A 27031-nucleotide genomic window follows, 5' to 3' on the forward strand; every position below is an offset into this window, starting at 1 on the left:
AGTGACTTTATTCAATGAATGGCTGAGCCCTAGACACCAGATTGATCCCAGGTTTAATCTCCAATCTGTGTTTAATCTTAAACAGAGTGATTACAATTGGCCTCAATGTGCTTGAGTAAGGGGGGAGTAAATCAGCAAGGTTTCCTATTCCTGACTGCTATCCAGTGACCTTGCTAGAAATGCATGTGTGGATGTCAAGATAGAGACAACGTTGGTGCCACCTGCAGTTCAGCAGCATGCTGAACTCTATTATTAAGGACCATGCAGGAATAATGACAACGGGCTGAATTTTTGTTTCTGGTATGCAAACGCGAGTCGGGCTTTTTCCTGCCTGCCAAAAAAAAGCTTGACTCATCAGTGACTTTGCCCAGGACTTTTGAGCTTTCAAGCAGGGTTTGGGTTCGCAATGCAGTTTGCGAGCTGCGATGAAGTGCGGGAGGAATGCAGGTGCAGAGTTTGGCTGGTTAGAAGGCCTACCTCAGTTCTTGGAGACAGCGACCTAGCTCCCAACATTGATTAAAGGCCTCCTAAACCTCAGCTCTCACCCACCCACCTCCATGCCACCCCCTGCCCTCTCAGATCCCATGCCCCCTCCATGCTTTCCATGTATTCTCCATAGCCAATCACCCAGTATGCACTATGTACAGTCTCCAGGAGCTGTGCAATAGCAATGGGAGTTATTTTAAATAATTGAAAAAAATTAAACCTGTAACAATCTAATAAAATTATGAATTCAAAAGCACTATTATTGATAATGGAAAGGGAAAAAAATACTCCAGTATATAAAAAAAATCCTTTAAATGTGTATTAACTTTGTAAACAAATAAGAAACCACATTAAAGAAAAATTCTGTTATTACAGACTCTTAAAACTTTCAATCATTCTTGGATCAATAGACCATCTGCTGAGGTGAAGTCATTAAAGCTTCTGAAACCCAGCCAGTCATTCATTAAGGCTACAGTTGCCATAATAAAATCTTCCAGCTACATTGCCTAAAACTGAGAGGATAGAGGGTGTCCCATTTCCATTTCAAAACAGCCTGTTAATGGAGGCTAGCAGATGTAGAGATTTCATTTCAAGTTTCAAAAGCAGGAATTGTTTTAACAGCCAAAGCTACCAGTTAATTTAAATCACAGCACAAAACATGACAGCCAAGGCTGACAGGACTTCATTTTTTACATTTTAATGCATTTCTCCAATAGAAAAACTACCGTAATGCATGACAACACTCAAACAATGGTGGTCAATGTAAGGGTCAACATACCTTTGCAGGGCAGGTCTCTGATGAATCACTGCATGAAAATCACATCTACATTACAATGCAACATCTAATAGTGACATTTGAAGCTGTCAAAATATTTTACACTTACCTTTCAGAATTTGTCTGACCCCTCAGCAGGCTTCACCCAGTGGTCACAAACTCTCCAAGGAGGCACATTTTTCTTGGTCATCCAAAACTCACACCAAGGCATGAAAATAATTAAGAGTGGAAATACAATTTTCTTGTGTCCTCACAATGGGAACCCCAACCTTGGAAGAGAAGTGTCTGCAACTTGTCCTTTAGGCCTTCCTAAACCGTGAAAAGGCCACAGGAAAATAGCTTGGGGTTCAGGAAGGTAGAGGAAAACAGTTTTTTTTTGCAGGAAAAACAATGTTTTGCATTTCGCGAGCTAATTCACACCTCCATGAGGAGGCAAAGATCCAGCCCAAGGATGTGGTGGTGAAGGGTGGACTCACATGTAGAACCATATCTTAGCCAGAATGTGTCATAGTCTTTGGGAAGATACTGGGGAAGTTATAATTGGCGAAAAATATGGCACTTTGTCTTAAATAAAAGAAAACAAAATCTCAAGCAGAGCAAACAGGAAAAGCCAAGAAAAATCATGGCAACTAGACCTGTAAAGACCATGAGGGTTTCTGTGGCATCAATACTGGAAAAGAAAAAGCATGCTTACACCATGAAAAACCCAATATAGCTCTCATGCTTGCTCTCAATATTCACAAGCATGGTGTTACTCGATTCTGCCCTTCTCAAAACAAAAAAATAGCAAGACCTCTATTAAAGAAAGAAATGCTTATTTAAATTTGTTAATAAAATAATATGCCACGGCAACACATACCAGGTACAAATCTCAAAATAATGGAGTTTCAAATGTGATGTTCATTCCATTCGTTGAGGAGGCCTCATCACTCAGTCACAACTCTTCGTCACTCAAGAGGGATGTATTTGTAGTTTCTTTCAGTAATGGAAGAAACATTCAGTGCAACAATACACTTTCTTTTTAATGAAGAGTTACTTAAAGTCTCTATTAATTAACACCACAAATGCTCAAGAAATGATCATGGTGATTATTACTGGCTATTGAAGGGCAACCAAAATCTGTCTCACAGAATGTCCACTGTATTTATATTGACCTTGTTTTAATATTTTGCCCTTTTCCTCCTTACTTCTCTTCTGCTCCTGCTCCAATTGCCACTCAACCGTAAGCAGGCTGTTTGAATGAGTAGTGGACACTAAAATTAAAAATTAAGAGTTAACATTTCTCTCACTTACTATAGTGCAGGTGTGGGTGGTGGGGAAACACACCTTCTGGTCTCCTTGTCTTTCCTCCTTCTCTGATAGGTGGGAGATGGTTTAGTGGCAACAACTGTGGAGTCAGGCGTGCATTTTCACTCAGAGATAAAAACAAAAAACTGCGGATGCTGGAAATCCAGAACAAAAACAGAAATACCTGGAAAAACTCAGCAGGTCTGGCAGCATCGGCGGAGAAGAGCAAAGTTGACGTTTCGAGTCCTCGTGACCCTTAATTTTTGGTGCCAGAAATATTGTTTGGGGGTAATTAAGACTTATCACCCTGTTAAAAGTTGTACCTACACCTGAATGTATTGGCCCTAACCTTAGTGGATAACTACATTGCATTGGTTTTAATTTTCCAAAATTCCCTGCGCTGTGGAATGGGGCCATCAGCTTGGAAAATAGTGAATGTGACTACACTGTCCTTGAGTCATGAAGGACTCGAAATGTCAACTTTGCTCTTCTCCGCCGATGCTGCCAGACCTGCTGAGTTTTTCCAGGTATTTCTGTTTTTGTTGTGCATTTTCACTCCTTCTGCCTCCATAGATATATATAAATTGGCTTTAGAGAAGTTTACTTTTGGTTGTTAGCTGCTGTAGGTTCCTGTAGGCCCTGTGCCTGACCTGTGTTAACTGTATATTAAATGGGTGGTGAGCAGTTGTCAAGTGGTGGCAATAATTGGGGATTCACCTTTGCTTATATTTATTGAAGCAAGCTGAAATTGTGCTTGTTGGGTGGGAGATAATATTTAATATGTAATGCATGTCCCTGTAAATAAAAGTTTGTAAGTGTATGTAAGTGCATGAAGACTTGGCCCCAATGTTCTATTCTTCACCCCCTGACTACCTGAGTTCTAACACCCTGCTCATTGTTGCTCTACTTCACAGTTGGGTTCTAAAGCAGGCATTAGAGACCTCACCTCCCTGTGTAACATTTTAACATTCCAGAGCGGGACAGTGGGAGAGTAAATAATTTTCAATTCTCAAACCCAACTCAAACCCATCCACTTCCGACTTTAATGAAAACAGGTCAGGGGGCAGGGGACCAACTCACTCTCAGGAGGAGGACTTTTATTTTTAATGCATGGGAAATGCTGGCAGGTTAAAAAAATACAAGAAGAGCTGGATTGACAAGATAAGTACTTTTAATGCACTGTCTGTGGGACACGAGGAGCAGGAGTGATACATCCAAACGATTGGACCCTTGAGATCAGTTGGCATGGCAAACCCTCCCTGACCCACCCCCCTGCTCGCACCCCTACCTTCCCCACACTGTAATGTCTGACGACCCTTCGGATAGTGTCCGATCACGCCTCCACCACATGATCACCAACAATAAATTCTAAATGAATGAGACTTCATACTTGTTTAACTTAATTTTTGGTGCCAGAAATATTGTTTGGGGCTAATTAAGATTTATCACCCTGTTAAAAGTTGTACCTACACCTGAATGTATTGGCCCTAACCTTAGTGGATAACTACATTGCATTGGTTTTAATTTTCCAAAATTCCCTACGCTGTGGAATGGGGCCATCAGCTTGGAAAATAGTGAATGTGACTACACTATTCTAGAAAGGAGGGAGACATAAAGCAGCAAACTACAGGCCAGTTAGCTTAACATCTGTCATAACAAAATCGCTGGAATCTATTATTAACAAGGTTATAGCGGGGACTTAGAAATAATGCAACCAGGTAGAGTCAACATGGTTTTGTGAAAGGGAAGTCATATTTGACTAATTTATTGGAGTTCTTTAAGAAAGTCACAAGCAATGTGGATAAAGCATAACCTGTGAATGTGCTGTACTTAAATTTCCCAAAGTGTTGGTGACAAGGTGCCACATTAAAGGTTACAACATAAAATAAGAGCTCATGGTGGAGGGGATAATATATTAACATGCATAGAGGATTAGTTAGCTAATAGGAAGCAGAGAGTAGGCTTAAATGGGTGATTCAGGTTGGCAAGATGTGATGAGTGGAGTGCCACAGGGATCAGTGCTGGGGACACAACTATTTGCAACTTATATCAATGACTTGGTTGAAGGGGCTGAATGTATGGTTGCTAAATTTGCTGATGACACAAAGATAGATGGGAAAGTGAGTTGTGCAGAGGGCATAAGAAGTCTACAAAGGGACATAGATAGGTTAAGTGAGTGGGCAAAATTTGGCAGATGGGATATAATGTGGGAAAATGTGAACTTGTCCACTATGACAGGAAGAACAGAAAAGCAACATATTATTTAAATGGAGAAAGATGGAAAAACTCTGAGATACAGAGGGACCTGGGTGTCCTGGTACTGGAATCACAAAAAGTTAGTACGCAGTTACAGCAAATGATTAGGAAGGCAAATGGAATGTTGTTGTTTATTGCAAGGGGAATAGAATATAAAAGTAGGGATGTTTTGCTACAGTTGTACAGAATCTTGGTAAGACCACATCTAGAGTACTGTGTACAGTTTTGATCTCTTTATTTAAGAAAGGATATACATGCATTAGAAGTAGTTCACAGAAAATTCACTCAACTGATACCTGGGATGGCGAAGGTTATCTTATGAGGAAAGGTTGGACCTTTGGAGTTTAGAAGAATTAGAGGTCATCTTATTGAAACATAAGATCCTGAAGCGTCTTTACAGGGTGGATGCTGAAAGGATGTTTCCCCTTCTAGGAGTAGGGGATGTAGTTTAAAAATAAGGAGTCTCCCATTTAAGACAGAGATGAGAAGAAATATTTTCTCTCAGAGGGTCGTGAGTCTTTGGAACTCTCTTCCCCAATAAGCGGTGGAGGCAGAGTTATTGAATATTTTTAAGGCAGAGGTGCATAGATTCTTGACTACAAAGAAGTCAAGGGTTATTGGGGATATGCGAGAGTGTGGAATTAAGGCCACAATCAGAGCAGCCATGATCTTACTAAATGGCAGAGCAGGCTCAAGGGGCCGAATGGTCTACTCATGCTCCTAATTCTAAGTTCATATAACTAGTGGATAAGCACAGCAACTTCACACCCTTAATATATGAAGTGTTGAATCTCTCCAATTTGGAATTCAATAATGATTAGAACTGATAGCCTCACCATTATTCTTACTACAAAATCTGGGCTGTTTACTTTTACGAATTAAATAATGATTCTTAAAAGTTTTGTGCTTTTGCTCCTTCATAATGAAACACAATTTTGAAGAAAGATCATAGTTAACTTAATTCAGTGGAATCTGGTCATAAATGAATAATTTTAATTCAGCACTCTTGCTTTTGTTCACGTGAGCGATATTGCAACTCTCTTCGAAAAGAAGATTTTGACTTGAATATGCAATTAAAAAGACAGTGTTTCTTTTTACTAATGCACACATATACAACAGTGACTCCATAATTTGACCCACATGAAAGGCAAATTGTGCTGGAATTTAAATCAGTCTGACATTTTCTATATCTATCTAATAAAGGTGCACAATGACCAGTATTCACATTTTTACCATAATTGGTATTTCCCTTGACTTATCAGATGACAAAATAATAATTACTGGAAATTTCTGTAACCACATTTGCTAATGCAAGTTCAGTACAATTTTATGGACGGGATTTTAAAAATGTATGACCCCTTGCCATTTTGGGTGAAGGAAGCTGTAAATTACTATTACAGTCTGAAGAAAGGCGTCATTAACTGAAATCAGTACTTAGATATTTCTCTAAAAATGGTCAAAAAGCATTTCTAAAAGGTCCCTGTAGTAGCACTTTAGGTATGACTTCTGAAATGGAAGATATGACAGAGCCACCTGTGGCCAGCATTCAGTTTACAAAATATCATTTATATATTGAAAAAACAGGAAAGCTGAATGTGATTCTGCCGGTATTTAATATTATTACAGATTATTACATTTAATACAATTATATTGGATAGACTTGTATAAATTGCATGGAAATAAATAAGTTCCATTTAAATTTCAATTGGCAAACTTTACATTTTAACATCTCGAAACAGAAATAGTTTTAAATGATGTTTTTGCTTTGGCTGAACCTCCTTATATTAGTCAGTATTTGTAATTTCAGCAGCAAAATGTTGTGGGATCATTTAACTTGAATGTTGAAATCGAGATTGAAGATTGTTGTTTGATCAATGCTAATTGCTTCATAATCAGATTGACTGTCATTGGAGCACATTTACATTACAATATGAAACCAGGATTAAAGCCATGTGATATAAATTCTACCAATATAGAAATATTGGATTAAAATTGCAACCTCTAGTTCCTGGGCTTCACAACTAACAAACATGGAATGTGAGGCAAAGTGATACCAGTCTTGGCATTCGTTTTAGTTTTTACAGTTGATTTGTTTCCCAGATAAAGACCATTTGCTTCATAAAAAAAATTTCCTCAAATGTTATTGCAATTTACACATGCGGTCTAAATTCAAAGCATCTCAAAAACCAGCGTGGGGATCGGAATGCAGGATTATGCTGTGCCCGTTGTTTCCAATGTAGGCAGTACGCCAACTTTGTGCTGCCTGCTAATTTACAAGATTGCCCCATTCAGTCAACATAAACTGTGCTGTTAAGTGGTTGCACTCCACACCAGGAGGCTCAAAATCATGAGAGGCTAACATCAGGTAAATTTAACCTGAACTACATAAAGCTAGGCTGTCTCTCTTTAATGGAGCTCCATTGTGGTTGGAGGACTGGAAATCATTCTACCACTGATTCTGACCTTAGAAAGACACAAGAATTCCACAACATGGGACAGAACAGGCTCCAAGATTTTTGACGCTGCACTGGAGGCTTTGGTTGAGGAGATGCAGAGGAAGAGAGATAACAACAACTCCAACTTATATTTACATAGCACCATTAATGCAATAAAACACCCTGAGGCACTTCACAGAAGCATTATAAGACAAAATGTTGGAAATAAATACTGGCCGAGCCAGCAATGCCCACATCCCATGAATGAATAAAAAAAAGGAAAATATGACACGGAGCCACATAAGGAGAGATTAGGTCAAATGGCCAAAAGCTTAGTGAAAGAGGTAGGTTTTAACGAGTGTCTTGAAGGAGAAAAGCAAGGTAGAGAGAGAGAGAGGTTTAGGGAGGGAATTCCAGAGCATAGGGCCTAGGCAACTGAAGGTGTGGCCACTAATGGTGGAGCAATTAAAACTGGGGATGCACAAGAGGCCAGAATTAAAGAAGCACAGATATCTGTAATAGTTGTGGAGCTGAAGGACATTACAGAGATAGGGAGGGCAAGCGTATGGAGGGATTTGAAAATAAAGATAATAATTTTAAAATCAAGACATTGCTTGACCTGGAGCCAATGTAGGTCAGCAAGCACAGGAGTGATAGGTGGATGGGGCTTAGTGTTGTGAGCCTGAGAAAAGGAATAAAAGAAAACTTACCTTTTAAAAAACGAGGTTTGAGCCCTCAGAGACTGGGGACTACAAGTCCCAGTGGGCCTCGGTGGTTTCCACGCATGTGTCAGCCCTAGAATGGCCGCACATGTGCAGATCGTTCCTTTTTCCGAACTTTGGTGTTTCTATGCCTATGTTGGCCGGAGCCTGGCCGCATATGCACCATTGGTCAGGGTCCTCATTGTAAAGCTGGTAAACGGCCCTGCGCACATGCACAGTTTGTTCTTTTCCCTTTTTTTCGATGTAAAGGGAGCCCTCCACCTGCGCAGAAGAAGAAACAAAAGCAAAAGGGAAAAAGATTGAAAAGAAGATCGGGTGACCCAGAAGAAAAGCACCATTCTCCAGAGACGGGAACTGCATAGAGCAGATTTCCCAGAAGAACAAAAGAAAGTCCCAGAAACCAGGGAGTGGGACAGAAGGTCGCAGGAAGACAGTGAAGTCAAGGGAAAAGAACAGGGATCTGAACAAGGTCCTGTTCAGTGAAGTTAAAGTAAGGAGCAAAGGAAAAGGCTCCAAATTAAAGACAGAAAGTCGCGGGGAGCAGAAACAAGGTAAAGTGGGCCTGCAAGAAGCCAAAAGATCTGAGGAGACAGCCAAAGGTTGGTGAGTCCTTACTGTAGGCCTGTGAAGCAGTGGTGTTCTGTTGACATGGCTGAGTATCTGAGAGGGAATGCATGGAAGGCGAAGCTTGAGTGTATGTGGTGATACAGGGGAAAGGAACGTCAGAAAGAAAGGTTGAAACCCCAGAGGTGGATCCTTGTGGAAGATGACCAAGTGAAAGATTGTTTGGGAGAAGATTCCAAAGTGAGTTCTTCGAGAGTTAAGGTTGGAAATCCTCGGGAGAAAGACAGGGTTCCGTGAGATCGGTTGGCTTATGGTGTTGCAAGCGTCTAGGGGGAGTTGATGAGAGACCCATAGAGACTCTGAAACTTGGGGCAGAATTTTCGGGTCAGTGAGCGGGGGCGCGTCATTTAGATTTTCAGCTCGGCAGGCGTACAGCCAAGTCAGCTGTGTGCCCACTGAACTGTCAAAGGCCTATTAAGGCCATTTAAAAACTAATTAAAACAATTAAGTGAGCTGCCCATCCAACCTTAAGGTTGGTGGGCAGGTGAAGAGCCCAGGCGGTCTTCGCATTTTTCATGGAACGGGCGGGATGAGGTTTCATGAAGTGTTTATAAATTGAATAACATTTTTTGTAAAAATTCATTGATATGTCCCAGCTCATGTGACATTGTCACATGAGGGGACATGTCTTAAAATTTTTTCCTTCCTTTATTCAGCTTTTGAAAACTTAAATGAAAGAGCGCAGGTCCTGACTCAGGGAATCCCCCCACCCGCCCACATAGGGAGTGTTCAGCGCTTCCGGGCGCCTGTCATACTGGGCGGGCCTTAATTGGCCTGCCCACGTAAAATGGTGGTGCCCACCCCCGCCCAATCCCCCTGACGGGGGGAAGATTCTCCCCTTGGTTTCAGAGTGTGGTGTGTCTGATCACAGGTCACCAATTGGTTTACATGGATTAGTGTAATATAGTTAATAGTTTTCTTGTTTAATAAATGTTTTATTCTTCTGTTAAAAGCACATCAGTAGACTCTGTGACTCTGTTCAGTAGCCGCCCTCCTTGTTTCTAAACAAAAAATAAAAGTTAGGATCTATCAAGCCAGGTTCCACCAAGGGATCTGACTTATCCAGTAGTAACATCAGCTGGGATCATAGCATGAGTGCAATTTAAGACATGGGCAGCAGAGTTTTGAATGACAACAAGATGTATTTTATTCACAGGGCACCTCTGAAAGCAGTGCGACTAGATAGCTGTTGAGGTCAAGCCAGAAACAAGCCCTGAGGTACTGGTTACAGTGCAGAAAGAAGTTCAATTACCTCACACAGGTGGTCAAGGAGAGTGAATGTGTCTTCAAATGCCATATTGCACCAACTGCATCACCAGCCTCACATACTGCTCAATTCATCACACTCCCATCACTGACCTACCAACAATCTCTCTCAATTATCACTCATACTTCATATTCATATGCTCCCCCTCACCCTCAGACAGCTACCACTGCTGCAAACCTCACACCCACACCTCACAGCTTGCACATACTGTCAGCTATTCAACCATGACAGCTACAACACCCAAACAGATTGTATAACACTCATGATACACTTCCTTCTCTCTTGCAGGACAAAATGGCGCATAGCGGGGACAGAGATGGCTGAATGTCCCTATCCTGGTGGAGGAGACATTGTCTGACATCATTGGAGCAGCCATGACTGAGGCCGTGGCCAGTAGCGGAGCTGAAATCTTCGACAATTACAGTATCTTCATACCTAACTGTCCTTCTCACATCCCACTTCTCCTTCATTGCACAATCTCCTCTGATTTACAAGCTGCAGGTGATATAATCTTCCACCTCTTGCTTTCTCCCTCCCCGTGATCTCCCAACCAACACCCCCCACCACTCCTGACCATAACCATTCTCTTGTGCCCTTCTCCTATCAAATACCCAAGAACTGCAAACTGGTCAGACGGTGAAGTCTTGTGCTTACACTCGCAGTCACCAGCTCAAATACTGACACTGCACATACTTTAGAAATGGAATTTGTAAGTGATGAGACGCTGGTGTTATAGCAGTCCAGCAGTTTGTCCTTTAACACACTAAGAAGATTGCTGAGGCACTACCCTAGGGGAACGGCTGTGGCTCTCCTCTCTCAGGATGATAGTCCTCGTCCTCCCATCAGTGGCAATCCCCAAGTACCAGTCCTCCAGCCAGCCCAGACTGCTGCCACCCACGCTGAGATGGTGTTGCCCAAAGCCGGGCTCAAGATCACCCTACAAGGCCATCTGCAGTCCGCTCCACTGGAACTCAGCAGCCGTCCACCAGCCATGCTGCAGCTCTGGTCTAGCACTATGTAGGAGCACTAAGCCAGGCAAAAACACACAGGACACAAGCACCAAGGGAATGCACAAGGGTGATTATTAATATTTTTATAAATAAAAATGAAATAATTTATATAAACCAAATATAAATTTGCTTTGGAATATTTATTTTACAGTGGCTTTTATTTTTGCAATGGTGGACAAGCAGACACTAGAATGGACAGAAAGACAAGTAAGTCAAGGTTTGGGACTATTGGTGAATGGCAAATTGGGGTTTGCATTTACCGGTTTCACAGCTGGCTGAGTTGTTCATCATCAGCCTGAGTATAAAGGGGCTGTTTAGGTTGCTTCTTCCTGTCCTCTTCCTCCTCCCCTTCGGTTGCTCACCATTTAGCTGGTGGCAAGGGCTGCCCCTTATAATGGCAACGTTGTGCAGCATGTATCAGACCACCATATATTTTGATGCCTGCTCTGCCAAGTGTTACAGGACTCCTGCAGAGCAGTTCAAACAGTGGAAGCATTGTTTCAACACACCAATGCTCATATTCTGTCTGGTAGTGCAGTTCTCACTCTATTCATGCTGCCTGTGTGTGCTTGGAAAGTGCAACAGACTCAACAGCTATATGGTCAAAGGATAACCTTTGTCACCCAGGAGCCACCATTTGGTTCGTCATGGTGGCTTGAATGAAAAAGGCACAGTGAGATACTGCAAATTTAAGGTATCACCCTTCCTTCCTCTATGAGTAGTTTGCCCTCTGCTCATTCCACCAATATTCCAAGGGAAATACCTACTACTGCACCCATGTTTGGGAGCAACTGGATTGTGCAAAAGCCTTGGAAGTCAGGAGCAAGGTCTTCACCACATGCCACACCACTCGCTATAAACTTTAGCAACTTTAAAAATTCCAGAAAGCACCAAAGACACAGAGGCCTGAATTTCACGCTTGGCTTGTGTGCCAAGTTGGCGGGCCCAGAAGTGGATGCGAAATGCGCTTCTGCCCACGATCAGCCCCCAAACGCAATTTCACGCCTCAGCACTGCCAGTGGGGGCGGGAAGAGGGTGGGTGCCAACAGAAGTGAGGGTGCAGGTGGGTACTTCTGGCAAGCTCTCTGAAGGCAGACAGCGGCTTCTGAGCTGCCTCAGGGAGCTGCAGGCCTGTACAGATTAAATGAGAAGAAAAAAATGCAGCCAACTGTGTCTATGTAACACATTCAAGCACCTGACAGAAGAACTCAAAAAAACATTGGTCCCCAGATATCATTTTTTATTATATTTCACTCCGGACATTTCATCCTGCCCTTGGATGGGGTTTTGCCCATCTGCCCGTTCTGCCCACGTGATGAGATTGAAATCGCATGGGCAACGTAAAATCATGAACAATAGGGTTTTCAATGGGTTTAATTAGCCCTTTAATTGTCGGTGGGCATGGCTTAGACTCCTGGTGACCTCAATATTGCTTGTGTGTGCGATAATGTCGGGATGCACGCCGACGTCATTTCGTAGAATTTTATGTGCGTTAGGGTTGGGCGTGCGCCTGCCCAATCAACGTAAGATTCTGGCCAGAATCACATAATTTTTACAGTGCAGGAGGAGGCCATCTGGCCCTTCGAGTCTGTACAATCATAGCAACAAGCAGTAGAAGTCTATCAGTAGTGAAGTTGAAAGTTGATGATCTCTTCAAAAGGCACTGATGGTGGTCCTTCCTGCTGCTGAACACGTGTTCAGGCTTATGTGATTAAGAGACACTGGTTGGAGTGTTGAGCTCCAAAATCCAGTTTTGGTCTCTTTACTTAAAAAGGGATACACTTGCACTGGAAGCAGTTTAGAGAAGGTTCACAAGGCTGATTCCAGGGAAAAAGGCATTGTCTTATGAAGAAAGGTTGAGCAGGTTGGGCCTACACTCATTGGAATTTAGAAGAATGAGCTGTGATCTTCTTGAAACATAAAAGGTTCTGAGCGGACTTGACAGGGTAGATGCTGAGAGAGGATGTTTCCCCTCTTAGGGGAATCTGGAACTTGGGGACACAGCTTTGCACAAAGGTGGTAGCGATTGGGGAAAAGGACATTTTAATGGCGGCTTTTCGTGCTGTATCGTTGCATTCCTGCATGTCCCATCTCATTAATCATGCATTCCCGGGAAACATGCCGGGTCGGTGGCAGGATGACCTCTGATTTGTCCGACCCGATGTCACCTCAGGCCTTCAGTAATCTGGGCTCCATATTTAAAGAGCATCCCTGCACAGAGCTGGCATTTGCTGGCACACAACAAAAACGAGAGTCCACAGACTGGTGAAGGAATGCCTTACATCAAGGTCCTCACAGACTTTGAAAATAGTCATTCAGCTGGCCGGAGACATTCTGGGCTGTTCCTGTGCTGATGATAAGGTCGGCAGTTCTCAACCAAGTAATCCGGCAGTGCAACATTCATCAGGCAACCATGCTCTGAGTCAGTTCCCCTGTTCCGCAGTCCCCTGCCATGCACTAATTATCTCTCCTTGCTTTCACAGGCACATCTGGGAAGCAGATGAGGGTGTCCATGACCCAGGTCCTTGACTCAAGCCCTGAAGACACCTTGGAAGAAGAATCTGATGACACCCTAACTGAAGACCCATCACAGCGCTCACCCACACCTTCCACCAGCGCAGAGACACATACCTCAGTGGGACCTATTTCTAGAGTAGCCTTGGGGTCACAATCTGGTGAGCACATCACACTGTCTGATCCACAGAAGGCGGCGGCAGGGACTTCCCAGGGTGCTAGCACTTGGAGGACAGCTGGAGGCAGGAATCTTCTGAGTCCTAATCATATGAGGAGCCTCTGGACTCGGTCATACCTCAGTTGCTGCAGCTGCAATGGCAAGCTCGGGAACATCAGGAAGGGATGTCCACTGCACTCCTCAGATTGCAAGGCACGATGGAGGACTCCATCCGCCTTTAGTCTGAGGTGATAGCGCCAGTATGCCAACACACTGAGGTCAGCACTGACTTAGGATGGCGGTCACCATGGAGACCTTGGTCCAGGACATCGTTCCTGTACTGCTACATAGGTTGATCTCTATCATTGATGCCATAGCTGGCCTCCAGCAGTGTCAATGTGAGAGGGGTGTGGTACAGCTCAATCACACTCTAGGTTACCCTTCTCCTCAAGGAGTCAGCCAGGGGCCCTCAGGCACCCATAGGGAGCTGGAGGTGCACACCCAGGGGCCATCCACCCAGGCGACTTCAGGAGTGTCTGGCCCAACCTAATCCCCTCTTCCTGTGACTTCAGCAGCTCCAGCTCCACAGACCGAGGAGGGTGTTACTGCCACACAGCAGGACCCCGAAAGCCGGCCGGGGCCCTCCAAGTCTCAGCCCTCCAGAGGATGTATGTCAAGGTCATCACAGACAGGGTGTAGCAGTCAGCAGGCTACCTCTGCTGTGGATGTCCGGGGAGCACCAAGATATAGCGGCAGGGTTAGGAGGGTTAATAAGATGTAACTCTTTCGAGTGGGTTAATAAGATGTAACTCTTTCGAGTTATCAACAGTCACAGATTGTAACTCTTTCGAGTACATTCACAGTTCTTGGTTTTCCGGGAGTGGGACATGAACCCACAACCTTCTGATTCAAAGGCGAGGGTGCTATGAACTGAGCCACAGCCAGTTGCACAGCCTGGGCAAGGGTGTTAATCACTTGTACTTAATGTTCGCTATTGCAAATAAACTCCCAAGAATCTCTCCTTGCCTATGGCTCCTTGTTAAGAGGCTACATCTCTATGATATGACCCTGATCACAGAGCACATGCGAGCTGCCCTCAGCCAAACAGGAGTCAGACATTCACAGAGGCAATGTGAAGATCTATGGATTGTCCTCACTCACTATGGAATGTCGTCATCATCCTCCTGGAATCTCGTGACTATTAGAGCCTCCATTGTGTCTCCATGACATGACCCTGAGCACTGAGGGTATGTGCGCTGCCATCAGCCACACAGGAGTCAAACATTCACAGATGCAAGGTGAGGATGTCAGGACTGTCCTCAATGCAGCTCATCATCATCCTCCATGAATCTTGCGGCTATGAGCTCCTGCCTTATCTGGACACTGTGATGGCCTCTTCACCGGCATCCTCGCCTTAGAGGACCTCATCATTGTCATCCCCTTTGATATCTGCCTCATCGGAGGATATGTGCAGCTCTTCCATCTCCTCATCAGCCAGGTCCTCCCCCCATTGCAGCACCAGGTTGTGGGGCACGCAGCAAGCGCCGATGATGCGCTACACCACCTGGGACAATATTGCAGTGCTCCACTGGACCTGTTGAGCCACCTGAACCTCATTTTCAAAATGCCTATCGTTTGCTCCACCAAAGTCTGGGTTGTGGCATGAACCTCAATGCACCGTTGCCTTGCTGCAGTCTGAGGCCGCCACACGGGCGTCATCAGCCACGTCCTCTGTAAGTAGCCCTTGTACCCGAAGAGCCAACCCTGCAGCCACTGGCCCCTGGAAGATGTCAGGGATCTGAGACCTTCTAAGGATGTAGGAGTCATGGACGCTCCATGGGAATTGTTCGCAGACCTGTAGGATGTGTTTGTGGTGGTCACATACCAGCTGTGCATTCAGCAAGTGGAAACCCTTGTGACTGATGTAGTTGACTGCTTGTTGTCATGGGGATCGAAGCACCATGTGAGTGCAGGTGATGGCACCTTGAACCTTTAGGAAAACTGAAATCTGCACAAATCCCAGCGCTCTTGCTTCTTGGCTTTCCGGATCCCAGGTGAAATACACAAAGCTCTGTGCCTTCACGAAGATGGCATCTGTGACCTCCTGGATACACTTGTGTGTGGAGGCTTGCGAGATCCCACACAGGTCACCTGTAGAGCCCTGGAAGGAGCCACTGGCATAAACATTGGCAGCCCAGAAGGCAAAAAAAGTTCAGACCAGTACTCTTATTTCCTAGCTTTTACTGTTTTTTCCTTCTGGAAGTGGATGCCCCCCATGTCCCCGTGGCACCATTGGCATGTGTGACCGACCAGTTCCCTAGATATGTGCGGTCTTCGGCAACACTGGTTCTGGGTCATCTGCAGGAATGACAGGTGCCGTCTATATACCCTGGGTCTAGCCATCGCTCATAGGTGCCTTGCTTGCTGTGGATCTTCAGCAGCGTGCGGGAGGTGCTCCACCCTTTGCCGAGCCAGGCCTCCGCCACTCTCTTCTTCTTCTTCTCTGGTCTCTGTAAGCCATGAGGCATTCTGCTAAATCACCAGGCTCCATGATCCTGGCATTCCCCTCCCGCAGAATCAAAGAGAAAGATGCATAAGTTAGCATGGGTGTACTAAGAACGTCTCTTGGTTAAGTCTGAAGGCCTCTTAATGCATCTCGGAGCGTGCTGGCCACCACTTGGATGGCCAAAGTTTAGTGCACTTATTGGCTGTCAGAAAACTTTGCCCACCTCCTCCCCACTCTGCTTGACCAATTGACGGCAACTTCAGCCACTGGACTGCATGCTGTGCTCTCAGCCCAAGCTCAGGTTTTCTCCTAACCCATACTCCTTTCAGCTTGAACCATGAGGGACACTGGTTCAACCTTAATAAAGACATTGCAAGGGGCTGCGAGCACCTCCACTGACTGCGCCAATGGCACCTTTCGCAAGGGGATTGTACAACTTGCCCAGTCAGCCAATTGCTGTGCTGCCCCTAAATCGCACAGCAAGTTGCAGTCTGTGCCTGAGGGGTGAAAAGTTCGGGAGGGTTTGGTGGCACTTTCATGCTTTAGTGTTGCTTGAGTGGGCAGAAAGGCTTCAGAGGCCTGACTCCAAGCATGTCAATGGAGCTGCTGCTGAATGGTCTCAGCTGCAGGAAAATGCTCACTTTGGATAAGCTTTTCCAAGTGAGAGGCTGCTTCCCTCTCACCCTCCCCTACCCTAGCATGTATATTTCCTTCAGTATGCCTGTACTGGCTTTCCCTCAACCCCACCAGCCTGTACTTGAGTATTTCCTTCAGTCCTTGCTCCCCACCAACCCCCTACCCCCCACACCCTGGCCTGACCTGCACTGGAGCCCTTGCCCTAGCATTGCACTGAAATCCAGCTGGGAAAAAGCAACTTGCCTGTGCGCCCCGTGAATGCGCAGCGCCACTTCTTTGATATCCTACGGGCAATACACGCGAGAGCTGCACAAGGTTGTGTGCACTCACCTCTGAGTTCCCTTCGAAGTTCAGGTTGCCAGGTGCACGCCTTTTAAAGGCAGTTGTGAAACACGCTGTTCTGAAGTCACACTGACGTGGGTGGTAAATTTGACGTGGGAGGATGATTCCAGCGAGTAAGGGCTTATAATCAGATGCCAATGTATTAAAATGGCGTTTTCAATGTGCGGCAGCGTGAAATGCGGCCTGTCACCGGCGGGTGGAATGGACGATCACAAACAGGTTTCACTAAGGCATTAAACCGATTTTTGGTCTTCTTGCCATATTGTCCGCCCCGCCATGATACCCGACGCCAACGGGGTCAGAAAATTCTGGCCACAGTTTCAAAGGGGTTTCCCATTTAAGATGAAGAGGAAAAGGAATTTCTTCTCTCAGACGGTCATTGATCTTTGAAATTCACTATCCCAGAGAACAGTGTAGGCTGAATTAGACAGATTTTTGATACAAGGAAATTAAAGGTAATGGGGAACAGGCAGAAAATGGAGTTGAAGCCACAATCTGATCAGCCATGAACTTACGGAATGACAGAGTAGGCTTGAGGGGCCAAGTGGCCTATTCCTATCTGTCATGTCCCAATGTTCCCATGTAAAATTACACCACTGCAATAAATTGAGGGTCACTTGTTGATTGATGTCGTGGACCATGGATTTGCCTACTCTACATACTTCCAGCCGATGCTCACTGTCCACACTAATGCCCTCACCAATAGAGTGCCTGGTGCAGTTTGCTTAAAAATGTGTGTTTTACTGAGATAATTCCATGGCAAGAATATATTGTATTGTAGGTTCATTGAGAATTGGATGTAGGTGAGTTGTGTGTAGCATATACTCTCTAGTTCAATGCTGTGGTCTCCCCATTCATCAGGCTGTCGATTTTCATTATATCATGGCACAAATTTTGTATTCTAGGAAAGAAGCCTAACTTCAAATGAAAACGTAATGCAACTGTATCACACAAATAGATAATGCGCAATAAAAATATCAGAATCAATCATGAAAAATGTATTAATTTTCAGTTAAGTCACATTACATTTTTTTTAAAGTGATGCAAATGTTAAGAGTTGCTGGAACAAATGGGAGATTTTTGGGTTTTTTTTCAATGTTATAAATTTGCATCTTTCTCTAGTTATTATCCTACTCCCTTCAAGCCCTCTCTGAGCTCATCTTGTCCATGAGATCCGGTACATGTTCCCTTAACCCTATTCCACCAGACTCGTTTTGGGGCCCCATGTCAGCTGATATTGTTAATAGCTCTTTCTTATCGGGTACTACCCTTACTTTATTCAAATCTACAGCCATCACCTCCTCCTCAAAATAAAAGCACCCTTGACTCTCTTGTCTGCAAGTCACTGCCCCACCTCCAGTCTCCCTTTTCACTTCAAAGTCCAAGAAACTGCTATTGTCTCTCAACTCCGTGCCAATCCTTCCTTGAATTTAACGCTTAAATCCCTTCAATCGGGGTTTCGCTGCTGCCAAAGTTCTGAAACGGCCCTTATTAAAGTCACAAATACAGCCTATGTGACTGTGAGAGTGATAACCTATTTCTCCTCGTCCTCCTCAAATGTCTGCAGTCTTTAATATGGTTGATCACACCATCATCCCCTGACGGTTCTCCTCCATCATCCACCTGGTTCTATTCTTATCTATTCAGTCGTAGCCAGAGAATCATCTGCAATAACTTTTCTAACCACTCTCTCATTACCCCTGGAGTTCTCCAGGAATCTATCCTTGCCCATTTCTATTTCTAATCTACTAATCATGCTGTCCCTCGCAGGCATCATTGGAAAACATGACTTCTACATGTACACTGATCAATCCCTGCTCTACCTCACCACCATCCCTTTTGATTCCTCCACTGTCTCAAACCTGTCATACTGCTCGACCAGCTTCCAGTTATGGATGAATAGGAATTTCCTCCAACTAAATATTGGGAAGGCCGAAGCCATTGTCTTTAGTCTGCACCACATGACCCTTTCCTTAGCCACCACTTCATCCCTCTCCTGGGCAATCGTTTGATACTGAAACATACTGTTCACACACTTGAATTCATATTTGACTCCAAGATGAGCTTCCAACCATAAATATGTGCTATCACCCAGACAGCCTGCTTCCATTTCTTTAACATCCCCAGAATCTGCCCCTGCCTCAACTCATCTGCTACTGAAACCCATCTTCCTTCACTTCTTTGTGACATCCAGATTTGACTATTGCAATGCTCTCCTGGGTGTCCTCCCATTTTCATCCTCCATAAGCTTGAGCTCATCCAAAGACCTGAGTCTAACTCGCATCAAGCCCAGTTCACCCATCACTCCTGTTCCAGTGGCTTCTTGCCCAACAAAACCTCACTTTTAAAATTCTCATCTTTGTAATCTCCTCTGTCCCTGCTACTCTCTAAGATCTCTGCTCTCCTCAATTCTGGTCTCTTCATGCATCACTGATTTTAATTGCTCCATCATTGATGGTGTACTTTGAACTCCCTAGGCTCCAAGCTCTGGGATTCCTTCCCTAAGCCTCTCCACCTCTCTTTCCTCCTTTAATACACTCCTTAAAACCTCCCTCTTTGACCAAGCTTTTGCTCATCTAAAATTTCTTAATGTGGCTAGGTGTCAAATTCTGTTTGATAATTTTCCTTTGAAGGGCCTTGAAACATTCTACCACATTAAAGACACCATATAAATGCAGGTGTTGTTACATTGTGAGCGTAAATTTGACTAAAACATGACTTCTACCATCAATGCCTCTGGAAGGACTCATGGTTCTGTGACATTCTTGTTAGTTCACTCTTATTGTCCATCATTAGTTACCCTGAAAAGGTGGTGTTGGGTCTTTTGCTTGAATCACTGCAGTCCTTCTCATCATAAAGCTCCCAACAATGATTAATGATGCTTTCAGCCGAGTGCACTTTGTGGTAGTTGTTTATACAAATGGGTGGTGCAATAGCTCACTTCACAGGCCATTAAGAGCCAACCACACCATGTGAGACTAGGGTCAAGGATGGGTAGGGTTAGCAGGTTGTCCTCCCTGAAGGACATTAGTGAACTAGTTGGAGTTTTATGCAAGCCCAGTTTGATAAAATACAAGTCAAGTTTTTTCCTTCTTTACATCAGGGCAGAGAAGCAGAGGAATAAAGACTGGTCCTTCAAATCTAAATGAACAAATTTACATTTTAGCATCCCAAAACTAAAACTGATTTCATTTTTTTAAATTATGGGATTTATAATAGAATATATTAGTAGCTTCAGCAGTAAGATCATGTGGGTTTAGTAGTTAACCCATGAAAAACTGTAATGACTGCAGATTCTCTTTTGTTCATAGCTGACCCAGTGTAATTATGTACCTGCCTTTTTGCTGTGACCACAAGATGCAAGTATTGGGAAAGAACGTACGTTTGAAATGCCTTCAGTGGACTATCAGTCCTCAACCATGACCACTAGTGGAATATGCATTGCTATTGTTCCCACAGTAACAAAATATAAAACTAAACACCTTCTTCATTGTAAGCATGGATTGTGTTAATCAGGCCATGACTCTCCCTTTTCCCCTCTGCTTCATCATTGTTTCAACTAAATTGCACACTCATCCCTCAGCCTACCACCTTGGAATGACTTCCAATTCACATTTTCTAATTTGTGGCTAATATTGAGGGTGAAGATCTTATTTGGCTGACTGGTATGAGCCCCTGCCACATTGCATGGTAACAAGGACTCATGCTCCTATGACACACCAGGAGAATATAAATGTACATATGCAGAAATTGGATGAAGAAAGTTTCTCCAGAACACACACAGTCAGAAATTGTGTGAAATTTTACTACCACAAATCAAACTCCTTCCCCCCATCCTGCAAACGACAACAGTCACTGGAGAATATGGATCCTGAGCCTCAAGGAATTGGATCCAACCACACCGTCGCCCCTCTCTCCCACCTCCACACTCACACTGCTAGATCAGTGATAGTCATCAGGATAAATGTACAAATATTTCTAACAAGGTGACAGGTGGAATTTAATCAAACTACACTGACAATAGTTTAATATCTTTCTCCTCTATCACCAAGAGAATTGATGGTAAAGAAGTTGAAATATTACCTTGTCTCCAATGAATCTAAAGGCAGATGCCAGTTACTTGGTTACCATTTATTACAATATCAGGATGCAACAAAATGCAGTGTACCTGTACTTTGTAAAATTTTACTCTTCAAATGGATAGGGCAAGGTGACCTTCATCCAAAGTCATTAAAACTACATAGAATCCAACAGAACTTGAAATGGCCAAATTTGGATCAGTTTGAATTTAGAACCAATCACTTCAATTAAAAATACTGTAGTAAAAACCTTTTATTACATTTACTAGACCACATGGTGAGCTATCAAGCCAGTTTATACAATGCAATAGAAAGCTGGAAAAAGTGGATATATTTTGGCTGTTTCAAATAATGTTATGATCTATATAACATAGCTTATTTACATATCAAACTTTCCATTTCTTTTCTCCTTCCAAAGGATCAGGCCAATTTTGCTCTATCCATGAAAGGATTTAGTGCTAAACTCTGACAGACCTGTCGATAATACACTTCTGTATGTGAAAAAGGTCGAGTTTATTTGAATTGCTGGCTGCTTCAGTATCGTAAATATATTTACTGTGCTTGTCCAGTTTCAAAGGCCAGGATTTTCCAGTCCCGCCAGCAGCGGGCATTGTTGTGGGCAGGGTGGGAAAATTTGGAGATGGCCGCTCTTCAAATTTTCCCATCCCGCCCACAACGATGCCCACTGCTGGCGGGACCAGAAAATCCCATGCATAAAAAACTTGATTCTAACTTAATTTCAATTCACATTTTTAAAATTATTCAATGTGCTGTTATTTCCATCATTCATTTAAATAGGCTCAAGAAAAATTGCACTTTATCAACAGATTATTGTTTACCAAGGACTAAGTAGGATGGGTTTGTGTTCCCCAAAACACCACAGATTCAGTAATCAAAGGTTCAGATTCATTACTATGCATCAGAATTATTTTAAGACACAAAAATTATACCCATTCATATCAACTTTATCATTATTAGGAATCTTTATGTAATAACAACAAGCACAGGATAAAAATGCAAGATTTTGAAATGATTACGCTGTATCCATAGCTGTTAAACTGATTCTGAAACACACTCGGTACAGTCAACGTATAATGGAATGAAAAGGGTCAGCACCAGTAGCACAAAATGGGCTGATAATGAATCAGCAACCTGTTATATACCATTGCCCAATTCTCTTCCTTATTGAAGTCAAAAGATAAGAGAAGCAGTGTAAACAGGCTGCTGATCCATTATCAGCTCATTTTGCGCTCCTGGCTTGAGCAATTTTACCCCAACTATTTTACATGTTGATAAGCACATTTTCAGCATTTCAGGCACACTGTGATACTTCAGTATTCAAACTATGAGGGAGACTCCCAAGAAGCCTCAGTAATTGCCATTGTAAAAAGCTGGAACGATGATATACATAGAAAACAGCAGAGACCTGACTGAATTTGATTAACGATAAGCAAGGTGCTCTTAGTATGCTGAAAAATAAACAACTCTATAAACTAAACAAAATTTCACAAATGCCCCAAATTTCTGGAGCATATTTTTTTCTTTATCTATCCAAAATATAAAAAGCCACCTTCAATCGAGTTGATGACATTGTTCCTAGGAATAAAAGTCCCTGCTGTATGAATAGTTATCCAGGATTTTACCGATTAGAAAACAAAGAATTTTTGCAAAGAACTTACTGTTTCTCTTAACTACTACACTTCTCTGGTATACAGTTAATATAATTTACAGTGACTCACCTTCCCAATATGATTTAAATAATTAAACTACTTTGAATAGAACAGAAGGAGTTTTGATGCTCACCTTGAGTTGTTACTCTTCCTCTAGTTCTGTTACATACTGCGAATGGTTCTCTGGTGACTTGCCATGCGTTTTGCTGAGGTGAAGTTTTACTGCGTGCTTGCTAGCAAAAGTTCGATTGCACAGATTACACTGGAACTTGCTGCCTGTGTCCTCATCTGCTACCAACGGCCCTGTTGGCTTCTCAGAGGTCACCTTTGACACTTCTTGCTCTCCTCTGGCATGCTGTACAGAAATTTTTGCCATATCTTTCATAGTGAAGCCCAAATGGGATTCTAAATGACCAATATAAGTGGAAGGAGTCCTAAACTGGGAGGCACAATCATTGCAGTAGAAAATCGGGTGTCCTGTGTCTAAGTTCTTAAGGAATTTTGTTCCACCTGTCTTTCTTAGTTGATATTTTACATTGGCAAGCCAGTGACTTATGGTAGTCATGGTGAGTCCAGTAAACTTTGAAATATGCATGCGGTCTTGTGGACCTAGATCTGATAATAGATATTTGCCTTCACCTGTCTGCCAAAGACTGGCAGCAAATTGGGCCTGCAGAATGAGAAGATGCTGGGGATTCCAGTTTGACTGCCTACCTTTTCTTTTCTGAACTGGTAAAAATTCCATTGACACATCTTCAAAACTCCTCACATCAGTCTCTAACCTCTCTGTTATCACCTTTGATGAGGTAGAAGGCTTTGGTGTTGTACCTTTAGGGAGGACCTTCACCATATCAGCAATATCAGATAAAGCATGTTTGGAAGGTAATGAAGTAAAGGATTTGACCGGGTTTGACTGGGCAGTTTTGTCACTCTTAGATTTGGTGAGATCTATTGGTTGATCACTGCTTTCATAGTAATATCGATCAGCAAGATTAGATGGTTTTACTAAACTCGGTGGTGAAGCTGATTTCTCCAACAAACTTTTATTGAGTCTACATAACATAGTTACAGGGTCTGAACTTGAATTAAGGGGCTTGGCAGCTTTGCCAAGATGAGTGTTCATGATAGACTGCAATGCACTAAGTGGACTGACAGAAAGTTGTTCAGATGGGTGGTCTGTGATAACAGTCATTCCAGAGCAACCATTGGTTATTGAAAAATTTGGAGATCCTGTGTCACTTTTTACAGGTTCTTTCTTGATGCTTTCCTTTGTTTCTTCAGCATCTTTCAAACAAGGTGAATGCGTTCTTGGCAGCTCAGGGGGAGTCTCTGTTTTTATTGGGTTCTCACTTTCCATCTTACATGGTGAAACTATCCCAGACTGAAGATTTAACTTTGGATCCTTTTTCTCAATATCACTTTCTTCCAATTTGGATGAAAGCTGTTCATGAGATGGACTAATCGGTTCTTCCTTAATTTGGTCATTGTTGGGTTGAAGGGGTTGGTTTTGGCTACTGGTAATAACAGAGAAATACCTGACTTTTGGAGCTATTGGTTTCAGGTTTGGCTTAACTTGTAATATTTGAGTACCGAGTTGCACAGGTTTAATAATCCCTGGAAGCTGATAGGCAGCATGGATACTGGGATAAGCACTCCAGCTAGGGCTCCCAGTTTGGGCTTTGTTGATGGCTGAAGTAACAGTATTTTCAAGTGATTTAAGAATATCACCACCCACCTTTGAGCTCTCTTCTAGATCTTCTTCTCTTATGTATTGATACTGAAGCGTGGGATCAAAAATCTTCTCTGGGTTGTCATCTTTGCAATCATCTTTATCTTTATGCTGTTTCTCCATATCCTCTGTTATCTCTTGCTTCTCTGCATGGGTTTTGTTATCTTCTGATACTGATGGTGTCAATGAATCGGGAGGCAATTTGCTGACTGGTGCCAAAGGTTGAATTTCATTCGATGGTCCTTCTGTGACTGACTGTGCTTTGTCCACAGCCAAAGGGTCAAAAACAATCTGTTTTCCCTTTTTTGATGCAGAGTTTGTTACCTTAAGAAAGTGCCCTGTTACCATCATATGAGCTGTGAGCTGCTGTAATGTATCATGGGAGCTTCCACATTCCATGCACTTCAGGATTTGGGACTTACAGGCTTCGAATTGCCAGGTATAGCTGGCACCATTTTGATAGCCATAGCGATTGTTAGATGACACATAGGGGTTTGAATTCTTCTGCGCTTCACCTGCAAATGTCCCTGCAACTCCAGTTGTTGAATCTGGTGAACAAGGCTGGTTAACTTCATGCTGGGCTCGTTTTTTAGTGGGAGGGACTAACTTTGATCCAATAGGTGGCATTGGTTCCTTCAGAGGCACTTTCTGGTAATGTTTTGTTTTAATCATATGAACACTCAAATCTTGAAGGGAATCAAATGAATGACCACAGTACATGCACTTTAAAACTTTCTGGGCATCGTGCATTCCATCAATGTCCTGCAAAGCCCGTTTTCGTGACTTTGTCCAACTGCTGCTATGGTCCACATCTTTCTCATGGTTATCATCTTGGTAATGTCCTGTATCATTCATGTGCACAGTTAGCTCCACCAAAGTGTCATATGCTGCACTACATTCCCTGCAGCGAAACCTACTGGCACCTGTGAAAACAGTCCCAAATAACTTGTTATTTTGCCTGTACAACTGCACTGAACTGAAAAGATTTGGTTTAGGCACTGGCCTGCCAGAGGATGTCTGTTGAAATGTTTTGGATAATGCATCTTGGTGCCAATCAAAACTACTTTTGGTGCTTTCATTGCTGCTTTTACAGCTTGTCCTTTCAGTCTTTGATTGTTTGAGGTCAAATCCTAGACTTGACCAATATGAATCAGATAGAAAGCTAGCATAAACAGCTCTCATTGCTCCTAAACTGTTCTGTTGGCCATTCTTCATTTCCCCATTTGATTGCTCTTCCTTTTCCTGCCCATCCCGGGAAGAAATACTTTTAAAATCAGCCAATCTGTCACTGGCATCACTTATGTGTGATTCACACTCTGCATCCTGATTGGACATTGCACTAACTGGAGAATTCTGGTAGCTGTAGCTGCCTTTGCTTTCTTCCTCCTCCTCCTCTTCTTCTTCAGTGCACATGTAACCATTGCCTTGTAACTCCTCAGCAGAAGGGCTGGCATCTTCTCCGACTCTCAGTTCTCCTGTCTTCAAATCTTCATCTGGGACATAAACTGAAATGCAAAAAATATTGAAACTGTAATCAGCAGTTATTGAATCTGAACAAAAATCAGCATGACTGACACAAAAATTGGATTCTTGCCTACACCTTCCCCAGTAATCTTCAAACTAACTGTCAACACCTAGGTTACATCACCATCTTCTGCACATCTGCTGAACAAGCCTTCTTACTTTCACTCATTGCTCAGCAAGTCCATTTTTCTCCTCCTAGTGCAAATCCTTCTTATTCATGCAAGAACAAATGTTCATTTCATGGATTTGATCGCAAGGAGATGAGAGAGAAGATAGATTCAAACTATTTCTCTGTAAAAGAGTAATGCATGAAACATAATATTACCTTAAAAAAACCACTTACTTCACAGGAGTTCTGCATTCCACATAGATTTTTTTGTTGAAGCCGTTTTTTTTATTGGTTATAGGCAACAAAATCTAATATTTCACTGCATACTATAAAATTTAGTATTTCATTTCTTGGTCAGCTTTGTCCAAATTAAGATGGGGGATGTCAATGGAAATTTTTACACCGTCATTATCAAGCATTTTCAGGCCAGGTACAGTACAGCCAGAGGCAAACTAGAGCTATTGCTCTACCAGTTCCAAAACATGCCCTAACCTTGATATCAGAAATGGTCTTCTGACCACACCAATGTGATATGCCTGGCGTAATTATACTTATTATAGCCTTATTTAACTAACCAGTTTGCCTAATACACATTATTACACCTGTTTCTTATATCAGCCACCTTCATATTCTTTTTTTGTTCTTGAGGTCCAGAAAGGAATGCAATAAGGATAGTTATCTCTTGGTATTGATTAGTGTTACTGGCAGCACAGATAAAATTGGAGACATTACTGGAGTACGAGTGGGTAAATTAAGGATTTTCTCTAGCAACAATCATGATTTGCCAACCCAGATTCAACAATAATTAAATATGAACTTCTGCACAAAAACAACAAAATTTCAGATGACACCACTCTTTGGGGAAGGGTTCTACTAGTGTGAGAAGCTTTGTAACTGATATTC

General features: G+C 43.0%; 1 protein-coding gene across 3 annotated transcripts in view; it reads right to left on the bottom strand.

Annotated features, from left to right (window-relative positions):
* The window catches only part of tshz2 (teashirt zinc finger homeobox 2), a 551775-nt gene that overhangs the window by 243845 nt on the left and 280899 nt on the right, over nucleotides 1-27031 (bottom strand). For all 3 annotated transcript variants that reach the window (XR_013578446.1, XM_078555370.1, XM_078555369.1), the window contains exon 2: nucleotides 22900-26000. Coding sequence is in view for 2 of the 3 variants with exons in the window: in XM_078555370.1 (XP_078411496.1) it covers nucleotides 22909-26000 (3092 nt within the window). In the remaining variant the exon portion in view is untranslated. The remainder of the gene's footprint in view (nucleotides 1-22899; nucleotides 26001-27031) is intronic.

This window comes from Cetorhinus maximus, chromosome 13 (assembly GCF_964194155.1).
Source record: "Cetorhinus maximus chromosome 13, sCetMax3.hap1.1, whole genome shotgun sequence".
NCBI lineage: Eukaryota > Metazoa > Chordata > Chondrichthyes > Lamniformes > Cetorhinidae > Cetorhinus > Cetorhinus maximus.